Source organism: Prionailurus bengalensis, chromosome E1 (assembly GCF_016509475.1).
Source record: "Prionailurus bengalensis isolate Pbe53 chromosome E1, Fcat_Pben_1.1_paternal_pri, whole genome shotgun sequence".
NCBI lineage: Eukaryota > Metazoa > Chordata > Mammalia > Carnivora > Felidae > Prionailurus > Prionailurus bengalensis.
In genome coordinates this window covers 54,886,690-54,907,733 of record NC_057347.1, presented here as the reverse complement: position 1 = coordinate 54,907,733, position 21,044 = coordinate 54,886,690, and the positions used below count along the sequence as shown (strand labels likewise).

General features: G+C 51.2%; 1 protein-coding gene across 5 annotated transcripts; it reads right to left on the bottom strand.

The window, feature by feature from the left end:
- Nucleotides 1-13,709: 13,709 nt before the first annotated feature.
- LOC122485883 (E3 ubiquitin/ISG15 ligase TRIM25-like) lies at nt 13,710-21,044 on the bottom strand. 5 transcript variants are annotated; one of them, XM_043585228.1, is made up of 8 exons: nt 20,313-21,044; nt 20,013-20,160; nt 19,140-19,807; nt 16,998-17,093; nt 16,552-16,785; nt 15,495-15,657; nt 15,212-15,364; nt 13,710-14,298 (listed from the first exon to the last, which is right to left on the bottom strand). In XM_043585228.1, exons 3-8 carry the CDS (start codon nt 19,731-19,733, stop codon nt 13,736-13,738), a joined length of 1,803 nt encoding a protein of 600 aa, XP_043441163.1. In that variant the 5' UTR covers nt 19,734-19,807; nt 20,013-20,160; nt 20,313-21,044; the 3' UTR covers nt 13,710-13,735. The 5 variants fall into 5 exon arrangements, with proteins under 5 accessions (XP_043441163.1, XP_043441160.1, XP_043441162.1 ...); XM_043585225.1 differs by having other exon boundaries at nt 20,117-20,160; XM_043585227.1 differs by having other exon boundaries at nt 15,212-15,274; nt 20,117-20,160.

Here is a 21,044-nt window from a genome sequence, read left to right as displayed (position 1 = left end):
CAAACAAACAAACTAATTAATTAAAAAAATAATCAAACACTTTGTGTGCCAAAACACTATCAGGAAAGTGAAAAGATACCCCTCAGAATGGGAGAAAATATTTGCAATAATATAGCCGAGAAAGAACTTGTATCTAGAATATGCAAAGAACACATATTACCCAACAACCAAGACAAATAACCTCATTAAAAAATGGGTAAAAGGTCTGAGTAGACATTTCTCCAAAGAAGACATACAAATGGTCAACAAGCACATGAAAAGATGCTCAACAGCATTAGTCATCAAGGAAACTCAAATCGAAACCACAATGAGATACCACTTCACCCACCCTAAGATGCCTTAACTTCTGGGTGAATTGTGTAGGAGATGCCTGTATTAGTTATAAGGTACATCTTGGACACATATCATCGCTGTGCCTATGTCTCATTTCTTGCCAGCAGTCTCAGTGCTGGGATTGGCTCTTACATGAAGGGTCATTTAGCTTAGCCTGAATTTCCTTAGATATAAATACTGGGAGGAGGGGATGGGATCCATTAAGGTGCATCCTTGGTCCTCTAGGGATGGTCTCAAGCCTTGGGGGGTCTGGTATGGGAGACTGAGGGGATCATACTCAGGGGTCTGCACCATCTCAGCACCCCTCATCTCAGCCTGGCTTAGTCCTGTCAGTGGCAGTTCCTGCCCCTGGGTACTCAGAACAGGCAGGATACAGCCCTCCACCCCATCCCTGGGTACTCTGGTGGGATCCAGGGTCTCAATACCCAGGGATTTCCTGGAAGCTCCTACCCTCTCTTTGCCCCAGGATCTCACTGTCCTCTGGGGACCTCCACCCTTGCATTTGACCTCTGCTTCATCAAGATAACATTTATGTAGCTGTGGGCACACTCCTTCCACCACCCTGGATCCTGAGTGCCTTTCCACGGTGAGGTTTCCTCCAGGCTGGGGCATGGTCACAGTGGCTGCAGAGCTCAGAGCCAGTGTGTGGGGCTCTCAGACATTCTCTATACCTTCCCCAGCCTTCCTCTGTGACTGTCCCCTAAGTGCTGGTCTAAGTGCACAGCCTAGTTTCAGGTCCTGTGTTGTTAGGGCCTATGACAGCTGTCAATAAGGAGTGGGTGACCAAGGACAGAGTTGGAAGGGTCATCATCCTACAGATAAGGGAACTGAGGCATCTGCTCAAAGAGAGAGGGAAGCACTTGCTCAAAATCATAAATCTTCAGGAATTAATAGTAAGTAATCAGTTAATAGCACCATTGCCAAATATCAGTAATGATAGCAACCACATTTTGTCGCTGGTTGGTCAACCCCCCTGAGATCTTTGCATGTGCATCGTTGTTCACTCTCCCTGGAACACTGTTTCGAGGAGCCTTGTCTTTAACTGATTGGTTCCCGGTTGGTCTTCAGGTGTCAGCTTAGAAGCTCTTTCCTCCATCCAACAATACATTAAAAAAATTATTCACCACGACCAAGTGGGATTTATACCTGGGATGCAGGGCTGGTTCAATATCTGCAAAACAATCAAAGTGGTTCATCACATCAATAAAAGAAAGGACAAGAACCACATGATCCTCTCAATAGATGCAGAGAAAGCAATTGACAAAATGCAGCATCCTTTCTTGATAAAAACCCTCAAGAAAATAGGGATAGAAGCAGCATACCTTGAGATCATAAAAGCCATATATGAAAGACCCAATGCTAATATCATCCTCAATAGGGAAAAACTGAGAGCTTTCCCCCTAAGGTCAGGAACAAGACAGGGATGTTCACTCTCGCCACTGTTATTCAACATAGTATTGGAAGTCTTAGCCTTTGCAATCAGACAACACAAAGAAATAAAAGGCATCCAAATCGGCCAGGAGGAGGTCAAACTTTTCACTCTTCGCAGATGACATGATACTCTATCTGGAAAACCCAAAAGATTCCACCAAAAAACTGTTAGAACTGATTCATGAATTCAGCAAAGTTGCAGGATATGAAATCAACGCACAGAAATCGGTTGCATTCCTATACACCAACAATGAAGCAACAGAAAGAGAAATCATGGAGTCGATCCCATTTACAATTGCACCAAAACCCATAAAATACCTAGGAATAAATCTAACCAAAGAGACGAAAAATCTATACACTGAAAACTATAGAAGGCTTATGAAAGAAACTGAAGAAGACACACAAAAAAAGGAAAAATATTCCATGACCCTGGATAAAAAGAACAAATATTGTTAAAATGTCAACACTACCCAAAGCAATCTACATATTCAATGCAATACCTATCAAAATAACACCAGCATATCTTCACAGAGTTAGAACAAACAATCCTAAAATTTGTATGGAACCAGAAAAGACCCCGAATAGCCAAAGCCATCTTGAAAAAGAAAACCAAAGCAGGAGGCATCACAATCCCAGACTTCAAGCTGTATTACAAAGCTGTAATCATCAAGACAGTATGGTACTGGCATAAAAACAGACACTCAGATCAATGGAACAGAATAGAGAACCCAGAAATGGACCCACAAACGTATGGCCAACTGATCTTTGACAAAGCAGGAAAGAATATCTAATGGAATAAAGACAGTCTCTTCAGCAAGTGGTGCTGGGAAAACTGGACAGTGACATGCAGAAAAATGAACTTGGACCACTTCCTTACACTGTACACAAAAATAAACTCAAAATGGATGAAAGACCTAAAAGTAAGACAGGAAGCCAACAAAATCCTCGAGGAGAAAGCAGGCAAAAACCTCTTTGATCTTGGCCGCAGCACTTCTTACTCAACACATCTCCAGAGGCAAAGGAAACAAAAGCAAAAATGAACTACTGGACCTTATCATAATAAAAAGCTTCTGCACAATGAAGGAAATAATCAGCAAAACTAAAAGTCAACCAACGGAATGGGAGAAGACATTTGCAAACGACATATCAGATAAAGGGTTAGTATCCAAAATCTATAGAGAACTTACCAAACTCAACACCAAAAAAACAAATAATCCAGTGAAGAAATGGGCAAAAGACATGAATAGACACTTCTCCAAAGAAGACATCCAGATGGCCAACCGACACATGAAAAAATGCTCAACATCACTCATCATCAGGGAATACAAATCAAAACCACAATGAGATACCACTTTACCCCTGTCAGAATGGCTAACATTAACAACTCAGGCAACAACAGATGTTGGCAAGGATGTGAAGAAAGAGGATCTCTTTTGCATTGCTGGTGGGAATGCAAGCTGGTGCAGCCACTCTGGAAAACAGTATGGAGGTTCCTCAAAAAGTTAAAAATAGAACTACCCTACGACCCAGCAATTGCACTACTAGGCATTTATCCACGGGATAGAGGTGTGCTGTTTTGAAAGGACACATGCACCCCCATGTTTATAGCAGCACCATCAACAACAGCCAAAGTATGGAAAGAGCCCAAATGTCCATCTATGGATGAATGGATAAAGAAGATGTGGTATATATATACAGTGGAGTATTACTCGGCAATCAAAAAGAATGAAATCTTGCCATTGGCAACTACATGGATGGAACTGGAGGGTATTATGCTAAGCGAAATTAGTCAGAGAAAGACAACTAACATATGACTTCACTCATATGAGAACTTTAAGACACAGAACAGATAAACACAAGGGAAGGGAAGCAAAAATAATATAAAAACAGGGAGGGGGACAAAACATAAGAGTCTCTTAAATACGGAGAACAGAGGGTTACTGGAGGGGTTGCGGGAGGGGGGAGGGGCTCAATGGGTAAGGGACATTAAGGAATCTACTCCTGAATTCGTTGTTGCACTATATGCTAACTAACTTGGATGTAAATTAAAAAAATAAAATAAAATATAAGAAAAAAAAAAAGAAGCTCTCTCCTCCAAGAAGGCCTTTCAGACCTCACAGTTTGAGGCATTAATCCCACTGAGTGCTGTGTGCCTCCCACTAAGCTCCTTGAAGCTTAGGAGCTTTCTTGCTGGATGATCAGTGCCTCCCCAGCCCTTAGCACAGTGCATAACACGGGATTATAAGAGCTATGAGAAGGGTTGATGTGTATGGAGTGCTGTCCAGGTACTGCCTCATTGGCTGAATAAACAATTGCCCCTCCAAGTCCCTCCTCCATTCCCGGCTCTTAACACCCTAAGCCCACAGCCTGGGTTTCTTTAAAAACATTTTAAGGGGCTTCTGGGTGGCTCATTTGGTTGAGTGTCCGGCTCTTGGTCTCCACTAGGATCATGATCTCACGGTTCGTGAGAATGAGCCCATGTCAGGCTCTGCACTGGCAGTACGGAGCCTTCGTGGGACTCTCTCTCTCTCTCTCTTTCTCTCTCTGCCCTTCCCCCACTCACTCTCTATCTCTCAAAATAAATACATTGGAAAAAAAATTTTATGTACTTAAAGGTTCCAGGATGGGGTCTTGGTCTCTCTGCCCCTCCCCCCCAGCTCTTGGCCTCTGGCTGTGACCTTGTGGTGTCCCTGGCATGGCCAGAGTACCCTCTGCCGGGACAATGGGGACAACCTGTCTGGGCTCCCCTGGGCACCGCTGGTGGCAGGGCCCCTTCACTGCCTTCATGTTTACAGCTCCTTCCCTTCGCCACCACTGAGCCACCACTGCTCAGGTGGCTTCTCTAGACTTTCTCCTCTTCACCCCTTCTGCTTGTTGCCCTACTCTGCTCAGGGCATGTGGCAGCTTGTCAGCTGGCCCTGGAGGTCTAGACCATGCCACCCAGCTGGCTGTTTGCCCAAAGACCCCCTGAATTCAGATCTGATGGGCACAGTCTGTTCTGGAACTGGCCATAGATGCTGGCCGTGATGTCGGGCACTCACTGCTCCCACTCCCCAACTCTGCTCCGGCCCACACTTCCCCGGGTGACAGATGTCTTGCTCTCTCCCACTCAGGGGCAACATGTTGCCTCATGCCGAGGCTGGTCTGGGAAGCAGAACACGAGGAACCACAGGTGACCTCATATCCCCTGACTTGGGATTGTTGCTGTGCTAAGCCCTGACCTGATTTCAGGTGTGTGGGAAGGGGTGATGATCATAAATCAGGCAGGCAGGCACTTCTAGAACCCTGGCCTAGATATGGCACACTCCCCAAATACTGCCTTTGCTCTCTCCTAGCCTAGGAGGGGGATGTTGTGGGGGGTCTCCCTTGGCTTTGGTGATACTCCCTCATCTTTTAAAAAAGACTTTTTTTTAGTCTTTATTTTTGAGAGAGAAACAGAGCATGAGCAGTGGAGGAGCAGAGAGACAGAGGGAGACACAGAATCTGAAGCAGGCTCCAGGCCCTGAGCTGTCAGCACAGAGCCCGACTCAGGGCTCAAACTCACGAAGAACCCATGAAATGATGACATGAGCCGAAGGCAGATGCTCAACCGACTGAGCCACCCAGGCGCCCTGACACTCCCTCATCTTGAGTCCCCTCTTTCTTCCTCCTGCTTCCTCCTTGTCTCTTACCCAGACTCTCCTCCTCCAGCCTGGCCCCTGTCTCTCCAGAGCTCCAGGCCCTTGTCCTTGTGATTTTCCCACTGTCAACCCAAGTCAGCCTGTCCCCACTCCGTCTTTGCCATCTGCCTCTTCAGACCAGGCCTCATCTCTATTCTCTGACTTGGGCCTGGGCCTCCCTCCCTCCCCTTCACCTCCATCATCACATCCAGCTAATCGTTATTTCGACTGACTTTCCTCTTTCCCATCTTGTTTGTATGCCTTCTCTCCTTCTGATGCTGAGCCCACATCGGGCCTACGCAGTGCAGACACTGAGTCTTGATAGGATCTCTCTACTCAGCCTCCCTGCCGGGACCACCAGATTCATCTTCCAAAAGCACCCACTTATTCAGGTGCTGTACCTGAACGCCTTCCCTGGCTTTGACTTCCCAGACCGCTGTGCCCACACCTTGGCAGGGCTCCGGACTGACACCCATTTCCTGATACTCCCAGCCCACAGGCCTATAGCTCACCCACTGGATTCATCTCTTCATCAACCCCACCACACGTGGGTTCCTGCCCTTACTTACTTCCCCTGCTGGTGCCCTCACTCTGTCTCCAGGGGCTTTCTCTCTCACTCTCACCTGGCCTTGATCATGCAAACCGAACCATGCCACTTCCAGAAGGGCCTTCCTCCATGGTGCCCAGAGCACACCGGAATCAAGTTCAGATTTCTGCTGGCCCCTTGTCCCTTGCTGGCCCCTTCCCTTCTTCTGCTCCATTCTTTTTTTTTTTTTTTTTTAATTTTTTTTCAACGTTTATTTTTTTTGGGGACAGAGAGAGACAGAGCATGAACAGAGGAGGGGCAGAGAGAGAGGGAGACACAGAATCGGAAACAGGCTCCAGGCTCTGAGCCATCAGCCCAGAGCCTGACGCGGGGCTCGAACTCACGGACCGCGAGATCGTGACCTGGCTGAAGTCGGACGCTTAACCGACTGCGCCACCCAGGCGCCCCTTGCTCCATTCTTGAGTAGAGCTTGGTCACCTCCCTGTTTCCACACAGGCACTACCCCCCTACCCTGGATAACTCCCACTGTTTATAATGACAGACAGAGACTAAGTGCCACCTCTTGTAGAGAGTCGTCCCTGGTGGTCCCTGATGTCACAGCCTCCAGAGAGCCAGGATTATCTGCTTTGGTATCTCCAGAGCCGGGCAGAGCCACCCAACACATAGCCTTCAATAGGTCCTGTGTTGGTTTCTTGGAGCTGCCATAATAAAGGACCGCAAACCGGCTGGGCTTAAGACAACAGAAATGTATTCTCTCACAGTTCATTGGTCAGAAGCCTGAGATCAAGGGGCCTCTGGATGGCTCAGTTGGTTAAGCATCCGACTCTTGGTTTCGGCTCAGGTTATGATTTCACGGTTCTTGAGTTTGAGCACCGCATCAGGCTCCACACTGCCGGTGTGGAACCTGTTTGGGACTCTCTCTCTCTCTCTCTCTCTCTCAAAATAGGTAAATAAACTTTTAAAAAATTTTTAAAAAGAAAGACGCTGGTCATTGGATCAGGGCCTGCCATACTCCAGTATAACCTTATCTTAACTAATTACCTCTGTGAAGACCTTATTTCCAAATAAAGTCACATTCTGAGGTTCTGGGTGGATACGAGTTTTGGGGGGGGGCACTATTCAACCCAGTACAGTTGCCCAGGATGCATCCGTGGCCTGATGGAGTCACCCATCCTCAGGGTGCTGCCTGGGGCCCATCTCCTCCAAGACATCTTCCCGGCTGCTCCTGGCCCGCCCCTTCTGCACCTTAGTCTCCTTCCTGTGGGAACCGTGCGGGCTTTAGCGTTTTCTGCTAAATCTAAAATTCCTGGGGGGTTGCAAATCTACCCGGAGGAATTCTGAATCATCATGCAGATAGGCTGTTGTGCAAGATTGGCATTTAAACAAGCTCAGGTCTCTCCTAAAATGAAAGCAAGCCAACAATCTATCCTCCTTAAACTCATATTCCCCTCCAGCTCCTGCCCCAGCCCCCTCCACAGTCCAACTTGAAATGAAAAGCGTCTCCTCCCACTAGGTCCTTTTCCACACGTTCCCTTCCTCCCTCTGTCTTCAGAAGCTGAACTTCTGCCCCTTCCGATCATTTTCATGTCATCACATCCAATGGACCTGTTTCGTCCCCACCTGCCTCAAGTGTCTGACCCCGCTGACCCCTCCCTCCTTGAAACTCCTCGGGCCATCATTCTGTCCTGGGTTTCCTCCCACTTGTCTTGCCACACTTGGCAAGAGCCACTCAGAGGTCATTTGTGGAACATTGGAGCAAACCGGGCAGAATTCTAACCACCAGTGTCCTCTCCAACTACGTGTGAAACACAAAAGCACTAAGGCACACGTTCTCCAGGCAGGAAGAATCTAGTTGTAAATGAGGAAGAATCAGCTTCCAGAAAACACTTGGCAGGGAACCAAAAACCTTTTAATGGGTGCCTTGGGCTTCTGACACTTTATTACTGATTTTGGCAAGAGTGAACAACTAAATGAATGTTATTTAACTTTTGACTTGAAGTATCTGTGCACATATATATACTGCTAACAACAGGGGTGTTTGGGGATGGCTCTTCTTTTTAAAAAAAAAATTAAATGTTTTATTTATATTTAAGAGAGAGATAGAGAAGGAGCTGGGAAGGGGCAGAGAGAGATGGAGACAGAATCTGAAGCAGGCTCCAGGCTCTGAGCTGTCAGCACAGAGCCCGATGCAGGGGGTCGAACCCGCCAACTATAAGAACATGACCTGAGCCGAAGTGGGATGCTTAACCGACTGAGCCACCCAGGTGCCCCCAGGGATGGCTCTTCTGAGCCTTGCAGGATATTTGACATCCGTGACACCTCCCCCTGGTCCAGCTACTCAGTTTAGCTACGCAAAGTGCCCATCTAGGTAGGGTGAGGTGAGTGAATCACTTGCCTGGGGCACAAATTTTACAGGGATACCAACAGAATTCAGTAATCAAGGTAAGTAATTTAAAACAATAATTATAGACAATCAGATCAACAAATTATGGCCAATGGAATCACCTAGTTTCATGGATAAAATTTTGTCAGAATCAGGGCCAGGCTTAGTCTGAGGGGTTACAAAGCAGGTGCTGCAAGTCCTGGGTCAGATCTGGCCTTTATTTACAATTTTGATAATCTGTTCATCATAGATTTTTGCATTCATTTTGATTTTGTAAAATATTGCGTTAAAATATTTATCCTTTTTTTTTTTTTTTTCGAGAGGGCGCGTGCATGCAACCGTATGCTTGGGCAGGGGAGGGGCAGAGGGAGAGGAAGAGAGAGAATCTCAAGCAAGCTCCACACCCAGAGCAGAGGCTGATGTGGGGCACCGTGAGATCATGACCTGAGCAGAAATCAAGAGTTGGAGGCTCAAATGACTGAGCCACCCAGGAGCCCCAAATATTAATCTTGATTACTGAGTCTTTTTGACCCTTTTCTTAAATTTTGTGCCTGAGGTGAATCCCTTACTTGCTTCACTCTAGTCCTGGCCCTGCTCAAAATGCACGTTTCCCAGCTGCTTGGTTTGAGAAGTACTGGGAGTTGTATAATCTTTAGCAAATATGAATGGTATCCCTATCCATCAGGAAACAAAGGCTGAGAGAGGTATGTGTTTCTCATCTTCGCGCACTTGCTGGAGGATACTCAGCCTCAAAGAATGTTCAGGCTAAAGGCGAGGTTGAGGGGCACCTGGGTGTCTCAGTCCATTGAGCGTCCAACTTTGACTCAGGTCATGATCTCGCGGTTCTTGAGTTCCAGCCTTGCATTGGGCTCACTAGTGTCAGCGCAGAGCCCGCTTTGGATCCTCTGTCCCGCTCCCCTCTCTGCCCCTCCCTTGCTCTCCCTCTCTCGAAAATAAAAAAAAATAAATAAATACAGGGAAGGTTGAAAATGGAAGCAAATGGAGGAATAACAGGAAGGTGCTTTGCTTCCACCTGGATGCAGGGCGTGAACAGACTTAACTTGGCAAAAGGATGGCAGAGGGAAGAGAAGGAAGTCCGTGACAGCTGTGCCAGGACAGTCACACCCAGCCTGACCTGACCCAGGAAAGGATCTGGGTGGCCTCCCACCCTCCAAGCTCTGAGAAGCTTCCTTCAGTCCTTGGGTCAATGCTTATTAGGCACCTGCTCTCTGACAGGCATCCCTTAAAGCACCAGAGGCATGAAATATGCAGCCTGCCCCTACTTCCAATGGAGAATTCACACATGAAACAAATGGATGACAGCAGGGATGCACGCAGAGGTGTTATGGGAGCAGAGAGGAGGGAACCCCACTTGGCTTAGGGAGAGGGGGGTTCAAGACAGGCTTCTTGGAACATGGAACATCTTAGGACCACCACAGTACCTGATAAGTGATCCGTAGGACTTAAGGGCATGAGGGCGGAAGAGGGCTCCAGGCAGTGGGGACAGTATGAGCAAAGGCCAGGAGGGAAGATGCTTTGGAGGGCTACTGGAGCCTGATGTTTGTGGCAAGGAGATGGGGGGTGGAGTTGGGGTGGGACTGGGCCAGCAGGGCAGGCTGGAGATGGCCCCCCTCTCCTTAGCTGGTGGTCTTGGTTCAGGTCACCACCAGGGGCCTTCCTCACAGGGAACGTGCAGAGTTGAGCTTATGCTCTCTTGGGTGGGATACTCCCGACAGCCATTGGGTACCCACCATATGCCAGGCATACTCTGCCCGAGGGTCCCACAGACATCCTCTCCCTTCCACACCCAGTCTGAGCACACCATTCCTTGGGGGTGGGAAGGGTTCAGGCTCCTTCCCTAGGTTCCTGCCACCTGGTCCTGCTTCTGTTCTCCCCACACTGTGGGACAGCATGAAGAGACAGAAACGATTGCTGCTGCCAGCATCCTTTGCCTTCCGCTTTGACCCTTCTCTGAGTTTGGGTCACACTTGAACATGGAGGAGGCAACATCTGTGGCTTTGGCTGGGTTTCCGCATGCCACCCACCTCCAGTGGGAATCAAGGAATCAAAGACAAAACAAAGCTACGGGAGGGGTGCCTGGCTGGCTCAGTCAAAAGAGCATGTGACTCTTTTTTTTTTTTTTAATTTTTTTTAACGTTTATTTTTGAGACAGAGAGAGACAGAGCATGAACGGGGGAGGGGCAGAGAGAGAGGGAGACACAGAATCGGAAACAGGCTCCAGGCTCTGAGCCATCGGCCCAGAGCCTGACGCGGGGCTCGAACTCACGGTCCGTGAGTTCGTGACCTGAGCTGAAGTCGGACGCTTAACCGACTGAGCCACCCAGGCGCCCCGAGAGCATGTGACTCTTGATCTCAGGGTCCTGAGTTTGAACACACCCACCACATTGGGTGTAGAGATGAAATATACTTAAAAAAAAAAAGCCACCAAAACTATAGGACAGATTTGTAGGATGTAATGTTATGCAGCCAGTGAATAATTTCGTATTTTGAAAGTAATTTTTTGCATTTTGAAAGTGCACAACTATATCGTATAAGTTTTCTAGAGCAAATGCGGTATGGGAGAGGCGGTGTAGCATAATGGTTAAAAAAAAAAAAAAAAAGCTTAGATTTGAATCCTGGCTGCTCAATTATATACCTTCATGACAAGGACATGGGACAAATCACTTAATCTCTTCTCAGTTTCCTCATCCATACAACAGGGATAATACCTATTTATAAGGTTATGAGGATTATGTAAGTTTGTATTTGCCATGAACTTTTCATTTGCCATGAATGGTGGCTGGCCTATGATAGATGCTATGTGTTGTTAAATAAAAGCAAAATTGCTTTGGGGCGCCTGGGTGGCTCAGTCGGTTGGGGGGCTGACTTCGGCTCAGGTCATGATCTCGCGGTCTGTGAGTTCGAGCCCGGCGTCGGGCTCTGTGCAGACAGCTCAGAGCCTGGAGCCTGTTTCAGATTCTGTGTCTCCCTCTCTCTGACCCTCCCCCATTCATGCTCTGTCTCAAAAATGAATAAACGTTAAAAAAAAAAAAGCAAAATTGCTTTTATGAAAATGCAAAAAGATTAATTTTAAAATTACCCAAGTAATACAAGAACACAATGTTTTTGTAAGGTACAACATGGGCATTTTTAAAGTGAAGCAATTCTTGGAGACAGACTAGTTTATAGCCTGCTCGGATTCACAATAAAAAAAAATGTTTGTTGAGTGCTAAGGCAGAGCAGGAAGGCATGAGAAGTGTGTGGGTGGCATTCCAGCGACGGTCCCCTCTCTGGTCTCTCCACAGGGAGAGACCTTCTTCTTCCCTTTTTCCCTTCTTCTTCCCTTCTTCCCTTCTTCTCTCCAGGGAAGGGGTGGGATTCACAGGCGTAGATTATCCAAGAGCACTGGCTGATCTTGCACCGGGAAGGACCCCTCTATATTTCCTCCACGAGGCGCATGCTGAGCCGGGAGCAGAGACCCTGACATTTCGGTTTGCTGGCTAGCCCCCCTGATGTGCAGGCTGGCTTGCTGGTTGGCTTTTCAAAATACTAAAAACTATTTGAGGACCCCCAGCACTCTCATTGTGAATTCCCAGCAGCCCAGAAACTGCAAACGAAGAGCTGTTTAGGAAAGCAAATACCCCTATTAAGTTCAGATATGGATTTCATGCCAAGTGCCTGAGGGTGTCAGGATGGTTCCAGCATCACACAGTACCCCGGGAGGGGCTGGCGAGGGTAGCCTCTTCCTCAGCTCCTGGATGGGGAAGAACTCGGAGATCCATGCAGCTAGCTAGCACAGACCCGTCTCCTTGTACCCTACATTCACCTCCTCAGCACTTCTGGACCCCAGCCGGGTGCTGCAGGAGCCTGTAGCCCCTTGAGCCAGGGAGAATGAAGGTTGGAGGCAGGAGCCAAGATTAAGGCATTTGGATGTGAAAGGCTGCTCCGGAATGTTGAGGAAAAAGTTTACATTTCATTCCTACCAATCAGCATGGGGAACAGCCCATGGGGAGTAAGAGTGATGGGGGGGGGGGGGGGATTGATTGGAATTGGTGCTGAGTGAAGGCTCCAGAAAGGAAGGTCAGCAAGACACCACACCGTAGCTTGCTCAGAAGAGCCAAAGGGTGCCTCCCTCTGAAAAACCTTGAGGGCATCCCCTACATCTGTTTGGGCCTGGTCCCACCCTGGCCCCACAATGACCTCTCCAGATGGGAAAACCAGGGTCACTAATTTCTCTTCCAACAGGCCAGGTGGGGATGGAATTCAGGCACACCCCCATGGGGTGCTTTTAGGCCTGGCTCTGGACTATGTTGCCCCAGGGGTTTTCTCCCTTGACTTGTATCATTTCCTTTTCAGAGCCAATCATTAACCCAAGAGACTCAACCTGAGAAACCAGAGAAACCAGCAGCTGGTTGATGCTGGAAATGCTGCCGTGGTTTCGCCAGAGGGGCTGAGTCTCCAGTCATGCTCCTGCCAGTGTTGCAAGGCAGTAACCTGGTGCGACCCAGCCTCTGGGGCTGACTCCCACACCCTCTGCTGGACAGGCGGGATTGCAGGGTCCCGGATGAGGAAGCAGCCCCTTTGCTTCTGGGCAGTACTATACTCTGGGGGTGGAGCGCACTGGGCAGATGGCTGGGGAAAACCGCTTGCAGCAACACAGGGGACGGTGCAGAGTGGATAGCCTCAGTTCCGCATCTGCCCCAGACTATGAGACACCAGCTGTGTGACAGGCCCTGCTCTGGGCAGTAGGCCCTCACCTTTTTTCTCTGGGCCTGAGATCAGCCTGGATTCTTTGGCTTAACTTCCCAGCCCCCAGTTAAGCAACTGGGACAGAACACCCCTAACCCATCTGTGAGGTGCCACTCTCAGTCTGGCCTCCTGGAGGGGAGGAATAGAAAGCAGCCACCCACGAGGCCTTTGGGGACAGGGATCTGTCCCTGGGCCCCTGATGCTGAGTAGCCAGGACTCGCCTGGAGAACCAAAGTCAGGGGCCTCTGATGGGCCTGGGGGGGGGGCATAGAGCGGGAGGCTATGCACTGGGGCAGGAATTCCCGCCCCCCCCCCCCCCCCGCCCTCCGGAGGCCACCGGACTGTCCCCAGGCCCCCTCCCCCCACCCCCCCCCCCACGGGAGGGGAGTGGTGTGGGACTCCATCCTGGCGCAAAGCCCTTCTCCCATGGCTGCGGGAACGGAGGGGTCTGCCTGTTTCCTAGGATTCCCGGGAACACCCGGCAGCGGGCCAGAGGGTCAGGGGGACGGGAGGCCGGTTCGCCGCCCACCCCAGCCCTCAACCCGGGGGCCGCGACCTCCGGAGGCCCGCGTCCCCGGCGCCCCTTCCGGCGGGCCCAGCCCAGCGCTAGAGTCCAGCTTTATTGGCTGCCGCCTACGCCTCCGCCTCGGGGCTCTGCTTGAGCGTGACCGAGGCGCCGCTGCTGACCATGACCGCGGGGTAGAGCGGCTCCAGGAAGGAGACGAGGAAGCGGTAAAGCAGGCTCACGCCGCCGGCCACGCCGTAGAAGGAGAGGCAGCCGGTGCCGCAGTCGAGCGCCACGCCGAGCGTGCGGTGGTAACCGCCGTGCAGCACCGTCTGCGTGTTGTTGTGCCACACGGAGAACTTGAGCGAGTCCCACTCCAGGCACCACGAGTACGCGTTGCGGCCCAGCAGGTAGACGATGTTGCGGCGCGGGCGGCCGCCGAGCGGGGGGCTGCGGCGGTAGGTGAGGCCCAGGCACACCCACGAGTTGGACACCTCGGCTTCCCAGTAGTGGCGGCCCTCGGACAGGCCACGCGAGCACAGCACCTGTGGCCACTGCTTGAAGCCGGGGAAGGGGCCGCCCGCGGCGAAGGGCTCCAGAAGGATGCCCAGGTTCAGCACCGAGTGTGTCTCCTTGAACAGGAACAGTTCCTCGCTGGCCGTGGTGGGGTCGAAGTTCAGGTTGCAGTAACCTGGCGGGCGGGGGGTGGGAGGGTAGGGGGTGGGGGTGGGGGTGGGTGTAAGGGAGCTTGGGTGAGCGGCCCCCAGGGCTGCCGAAGAGGATGCTAAGCTGCGTGGCATCTGCACAGAAGTCACCAAGTGCTTCCCACCCCTGCCCATCTCCTGGGATTGGCCCTTCTCTTCCCGCCCCGCCCCTGCTTTTTTCAGTCCGCAACTCTGGCCCCAGGTCACTGACCTCCTTTGGAGGAAGGAGTTGGGTGCTGCCCAAAGGTCTACCTTTCTAGAGTAGCTGAGAAACCAATTCCTCCTCCCTGCCCCCCACTAGACTCTAACATAATCTCCCTTTTTATTTATTCAGGACACAAGAATGAGTGGGATTGAGGGAAGGTCAAGGGCTCCTGGAGGAGGTGACTCAGGGGTTCACCAAAGAGACCCATGATATCTCAGAGAAGTCCCTGGGATTTGCCTCCCAGCCCAGCTCAGGAGAGGGGCTGCCTAGGCATCAAATGTATTCCATTTATTTATTGCCTAGCAATAAAAGGGAGCTTGCTTGAGGAAGAAACGGACAGGGTCATCCAAGCTGGCTTGGCTAAACCCTGGTGGGGTGGTGGGGGGACACTGGCAGGCCCCCAGCTGAGGGCAATGGTTGTGCCACACCAGAGCCAGGGAGGGGGGCAGAGCCAGCATCTGGGCAAGGCCCTGCCTTGCCCACCCACGGGATGGGACAGGATAGTCCCCTCCCTATCATGGCCTTGAAGTCACAGGCTGAGTCCTTCTGAGGTCTCCAGTCCCAAGTACGAGGTCTGGGCAAGAGAGAGCTGGCATCTCTCTGGTGCCCTGGCCTGAATGGAGAGGGGACTGGGGAAGTCAAGGCCCCCCCGGGGGTCCCACCCTTAGGTTCGGACCTCGGTACGGAGGACTCACACTTGAGAAGTGTTTTCCTGTCCACAGCTGAGGGCAGCAACTCATAGGAGTTCATCTTAATGCCTGGAGGAGATTGAGGAGCTTTGCTGAGGACACTCTTACAGCCCAGTGTCCTTTCAGAGAGGGGCACGGGCTTCCAGGAGGCTGCATCACCTGGGGAAGGTGCACATGGGCAGGCGGGGCTCTCCACCAGTGCCTGGAACCCCAAACACTGCCCTGCTGGGCAGTCCCACCCCCAGGGGGCAGGTGAGTCTCCAGTGGCCCCAGGCTGCCAGATACTGACCCTTCAGGAGGAGCTGATTGATGAAGCTGAGACCCACGTCCAGCAGCCGCGTCCGGAGCTCCGCCAGGGTCTCCGGCAACTGGAGAAAGCTCTGCTTCTCCTCACAGTTGGTGCTCATCAGGGCTTCCGAGCAGGCGGGAAAGTGCTTCAGTCTGGGGAACTCCTGGATGCAGGGAGTGGCCAGCAGTACCACCCGTTAGCCCGGGGCCCAGGCAGATGCCAGGAGCTCCTGCTTATGCCAGGGACCCCACCGAGCCCAGAATCTTGGGGCAGGTGGAGAAATTGCTGGTTTTCAAACCTGGACATCTCTCTCCCTCCCCCCTGGTTGTGATGTCTTAGATCAGGGCTTTGCCAAAAAGTATGGCAAAGTGCATTAAGTAGAGTGGATTAGAAAACAATGGGAGGACGATTTCTTCTGAGCTTCGAGTTGCTTAGTGAAACACCTTGCCACATTTTTCCTGTGGTGTGTGTGTGGAGGGGTGGACGCTGTGAGCAACAGCTTTAGAAATCTGCTGGGGATGTGATAATCAGCTGAAGAAAGGTCTTTGCTCAGAGTTCCCGAGCACAGGGCTTGGGTAGCCCTGGGCCCCACCCTCAGAGGAGGTTGCTGTCACGCACGCCTCCACCAGTGACCCTGCCTGGTACCCTCTTGCAACAGCAGCAGGCTGCAGGACTGGGCCAGGGCTGGTGAAGGAAATGGGGTTTTCATCCCAGGCTGTATGGATTGGTCTGGTCTCATTCCCATCCCTGGTCTGGGAGAGTCTGGAGAAACTTAGACTGTGGCAGATGCCAGGAATCCCAGGGTATGCTCCCTTCTGTTCCAGGGACACGAAGGCAGGAACGTCAGGTAAGAAGCCAAGGGTGTTGGTGTAAGGCCAGGACCCACGGCCTGGGGTGGGGAGGCTCCCCGAGGCAGAAGAATAGATGATGAGTTGCAGCCCCAAATGCTGATGGCTTAATCCTAGGTCTGAGCAGATCTGGTGTGTCTGGGGGTGGAGGAGGAGTGGAGTTCGGATCAGGGCCTGGGGCAGAGACAGGAGTGGGGGCGGGGGCTCGCCTGCAGGAATTGCTGGTCGCTCCTGTTGGCGAGCAGGGCGCGGAGCCAGATGCTGTCCCCCTCCAGCTTCAGGAGCCGGTTGTGGCTCTGCTGGATGGAGCTGCCCAGCTTCCCCAGAGCGGCTGCCTCCTCTTTCTCGACAAAATCCAAGACCTTCATCTGCAGCTGTCTGACCTCCTGGATGATCTCTGAGAAGCAGGCGTTCACCTCATCGCGTGTTGTCTGGATCAATTTCTGTGGGTGGGGCGGGAAGCGGGTTGTGGAGGGTGTGTTGAGAGGCATCTCTGAGCCCCAGCCCCTACTGTTATGGCCCGGAACCTGCCTAGGCATCCTGTTGCCAACTGCTGGGCCCCACGACATCCACTCCAGGCCCTGAGAGTGCCCCTCAGCCAGATGCAGGGCACTGGGGGGAAGCCTGGGCCTGGGAGAGGGTGGGCCAGCCTTACCGAGAGAAAGGCCACCTGCCCCCGGTGCCTCTGGCTGTCAGAGTTGATGATCAGCATCTGGTTTTCCACGCTGGCCTGGACCTTCCGAACCTCCACCTGGGGTGAGGCAGGGGGAGGAGGAAAGGGCCCCTGATTCAGAAAGGTGGAGATTCTTTCTTCTCCAGGGCCTTCTTGGAGAAACCCTTCTGCAAGCCCAGAGAAGACATGCCTCTTACATTCCTAAGATGCTTATATGAGAGACAAAGGCAGAGCTGAAGGGCAGATGGCCCGGGTCTTCTACCCTCTGCTCATGCTGCTCATGGTCTCTCACTCCCTGAGACTCTCTCCCCATTCTTTTTTTTCCTTTTTTTTTTTTTTTTTTTTTTTAGAGGAGGAATGAGAGAGAGAGAGAGAGAGAGAGAGAGAGAGAGAGAGAGAGAATCCCAAGCGGGCTCCACACTGTCAGCATGGAGCCCGATGTGGGCCTTGAACTCACAAACCCAAGATCATGACCTGAGCTAAAATCAAGAGTCAGATGCTTAACCTGAGCCACCCAGGTGCCCTTTCCCCATGCTTAGGAATCAGGTTCTCTGTTCCTGACAGTGATGACCACAGGCTTTCAGATCACAAAAAGGGGCTGAAGAGGATTCAGTGGGCTGAGAGGGGGCAGTGGGTCGAGAAGGGGCACATCAGACATGGAGCCCTGGAGATACCTCACTGGGGTGGTGCTGCCTGGGACACGCTGTGTCCCAAGTTCTGTGAAGAAGCCTCCAGTCTCCACCCGTTCTGGGAAGAGTCATGTTCTTGTTTATGACAGGTGATAGAACCGTGTTGTTCCAGTGGATTGTTGTGTTGTCCAGTGGATTGTTGCTGGCACACAACAAAATGAGCAGCTCAAGCCAGACTGTACATCAACCCACTGCTTGCTTTGTTGACAAAGTCTTACTATGGACAAAGTGTCTACTGAGCTGAACGGTGTGGCCACTTGGCTTACATGCCCTCAGGAGCTCCTTGCAGTGGACCATTAAGGGGTGGCTATGTGGAAATATTACTGTTACCAAGTATATTTGATAGAATGCCTGAAATAGAAGTGTTCCACTATAAAAAGCAGTTCAAATCTGGTTTTCCACGTTTTAATTTTGTTTAATATTTCCATATATTAAACAAAATTTGAAAGTAGAGAAAAGGGGGGGATCTGCTCAACCTAACATATTTCTACTCTGACATGTTTTCTTCTAGCCTTTCCTTTATCTACGCAAAAAAGTTAACATGGAACTCATACATACAGTTTTGGATCCTTGTTCATCAAACCCACCAATGTTTTTGTTGTTGTTGTTGTTGCTATTTTATTACTTTAAAATTTTTTTTAATTTTATTTAAATCAGAGCTAGTTAACATATAGTGTAACAATGGTGTAAGGAGTAGAATTTAGTGATTCATCACTTACATATAACACCCAGTGCCCATCCCAGCGAGTGCCCTCCTTAATGCCCATCGCCCATTTAGCCCATCCCCCCACACCTTCCCTCCAGGAACCCTCAGTTTGTTCCTCTGTATTTAAGAGTCTCTTATGGTTTGCTTCCCTCTCTCTTTTTATCTTATTTTTCCTTCCCTTCCCCTATATTCATCAATTTTGTTTCTTAAACTCCACATATAGTGAAATCATACGATATTTATCTTTCTCTGACTTATTTCACTTAGCATAATACACTCTAGTTCCATCCACATTGTTGCAAATGGCAAGATTTCACTCTTCTGATCCCCAACATTCTAATATATATATATATATATATCTTCCATTATATATTATACATATGCATTATATATTATATATTATATCATCTTTATCCATTCCACAGTTGATGGACATTTGGGCTCTTTCCATAATTTGGCTATTGTTGCTAGTGCTGCTATAAACATTGGGTTGCGTGTGAACCTTTGAATCAGCATTATTTTTCTATCCTTCTACTGAGCCTTTCTCATGTAACAGGCATGTCCACCCTCCTGACTGTCACTTTGATGGTTGTGTGATTTCCCTCCAAGGAAAGGTGTGCCTGGGCTGGTGAAAGACTTTCAGGGAGAGACTTGGAACCACGAGTCCCGCTCCTACCCACCCCCACCCCTCCCCCACCCCTCCTCAACCCCTCCCCCACTCCACCTCACCTCCTTCCTGGCACGTTCCTCCTCCAGGGGGATGGTGTCGTGGTTCTTGTGTTCCTCCAGCAGACAGGCTCCGCACACGCAGCTGCCTTCCGTGCGGCAGTACAGCCGCCGCAGTTTGCGGTGTTTCCGGCACAGGCGGCTCTTGAGATCCCACACGGGCTCCAGCAGCTCGTGGTCCTGGAACATCTGGTCCTCGAAGTGGCTGCTCAGGTGCTTCTCGCACAGGGAGGCCATGCACTGCAGACACGACTTGACTGACTTGAGCTTCTGGGCGGAACAGAAGTCGCAGGGCACGTCCCTGGGCCCGGCCAGGGGCCGTGAGGACCCCAAGGTCTGGCCCTTGACCTGGGCCAAGCAGGTCACCATCTCCTCCAGGATGCCGTTCTTGCAGAGGCGCGGTCTGGAGGGGAAGCTCTCCCGGCACTGGGGGCAGTACAGTGTCTCGCCCACGGTAGCCAGGTGGTCCCAGAAACCTTGGAGGCAGGCCATGCAGAAGTTGTGCCCGCAGGTGGTGGTGACCGGGTTGCGGAACACCTCCAGGCAGATGGGACAGAGGACTTGGTCCTCAAACGTGCGGAGACTGCTGTTACTCATCAGGAGCTGAGCGTGGGAAGGGCTTGAGGGCTGGGCCGGCGGCTGCGGGGCTGGCTTGTGGTCCTGGACTGGCCCTGAGAAGATAGAGCAAAGCCACGAAGAAGCCACGGCAGGAGCCGAGGGGCCTTGGAGGGGTACACTAGTCCTTCTCATAGAAACAGCTTCTGCCCACAGGGTACAGAGACTGTGTCACTGGTCAACCCATGGTGGGGGGGGGGGGGCGGGGCATAACATGGGGATTGTGTTCTCTGTGTCCCAGCCCTGACCCCTGCAACAAACCTTGGACGAGCAAGAGGGTGGGCAGAAGGAAATCACATCAACGGAAAGGAAAGGAGCCACTTCTTTGGCCCTTCAGAAGAAAGGCAGGAAGCCCAAGTACTTACGTGAGACTTTCTGCATGTCAGGGAGGGCTAGAGGCTTGGCTGCCCTGCGGTGGGATGGAAAAGGACCCCCAGGCACTCAGGTGCAGCGGCCTAGCCCTGGTCCCACTTCACCAGCTGTTGGGAGGGTCCCCATCAGTCCCGCGTGTCCCCACCCCAGCCCTCTCCATCTCCTGGGATCTGACCGCTGCCTTCTCACCTTTCCCTTCGGCTGCTGTGTTTTGATCTCCCTATCAAGTTGGCCCCCCTCCTCGAAGGCCGCCCCTAGTTTTGTTCCCTGACATCACAATTCAAGCGTGACCAGCCCCAGCATGCTGCTTGTGATGTCAGCAGAGCAAAAGGTGGGCCACCGGACATGCTATGGGTGCTGATGTGGCCTGCCCTCTCCATGGGTGATTCTTCACGCCAGGGCAGGGTCGCTGGTGCACCTGGAGCCGCTGGCAGTGGACCTAAGGGACTCACATTAGGGACCGGAGAGGAAAACGGCAATAAAGTGGCAGTAGGATCTTGGGCAACTCCTTTACTTCGTCTGGACCAGACATTCTTTTCTGGTGAATTGACAGGGTTGTTCCAGGGGATGATGTTCCAAAGCCTCTTCTTGGTCTAACGTTGAATGATCAACATCATCCGATTGGTGATTCTAAAGACTGTTGCTTCCACTCTGGTTCTGATCCTCAGAAAGAGAAAAGGGATGAGCAAGGCGGAAGAGAGACTCTTCATGGCTCTCATTGCTTCTTTGTTGCTTTCTGTTTCCTATTCTCCCCCACCCCATAGGATAAACGCCCTGAAAAGCTTGCAATACATCACTGTCTTTCTCCAAAACATTAGCATTTGTTGGCTACAAAGGGGAAATAGAAGGCCTCTCCTTTCCCCTTCTTAGAGGAAACATTTCAACATTTCTCCATTAAGAATGATGTTTGCGGGGCACCTG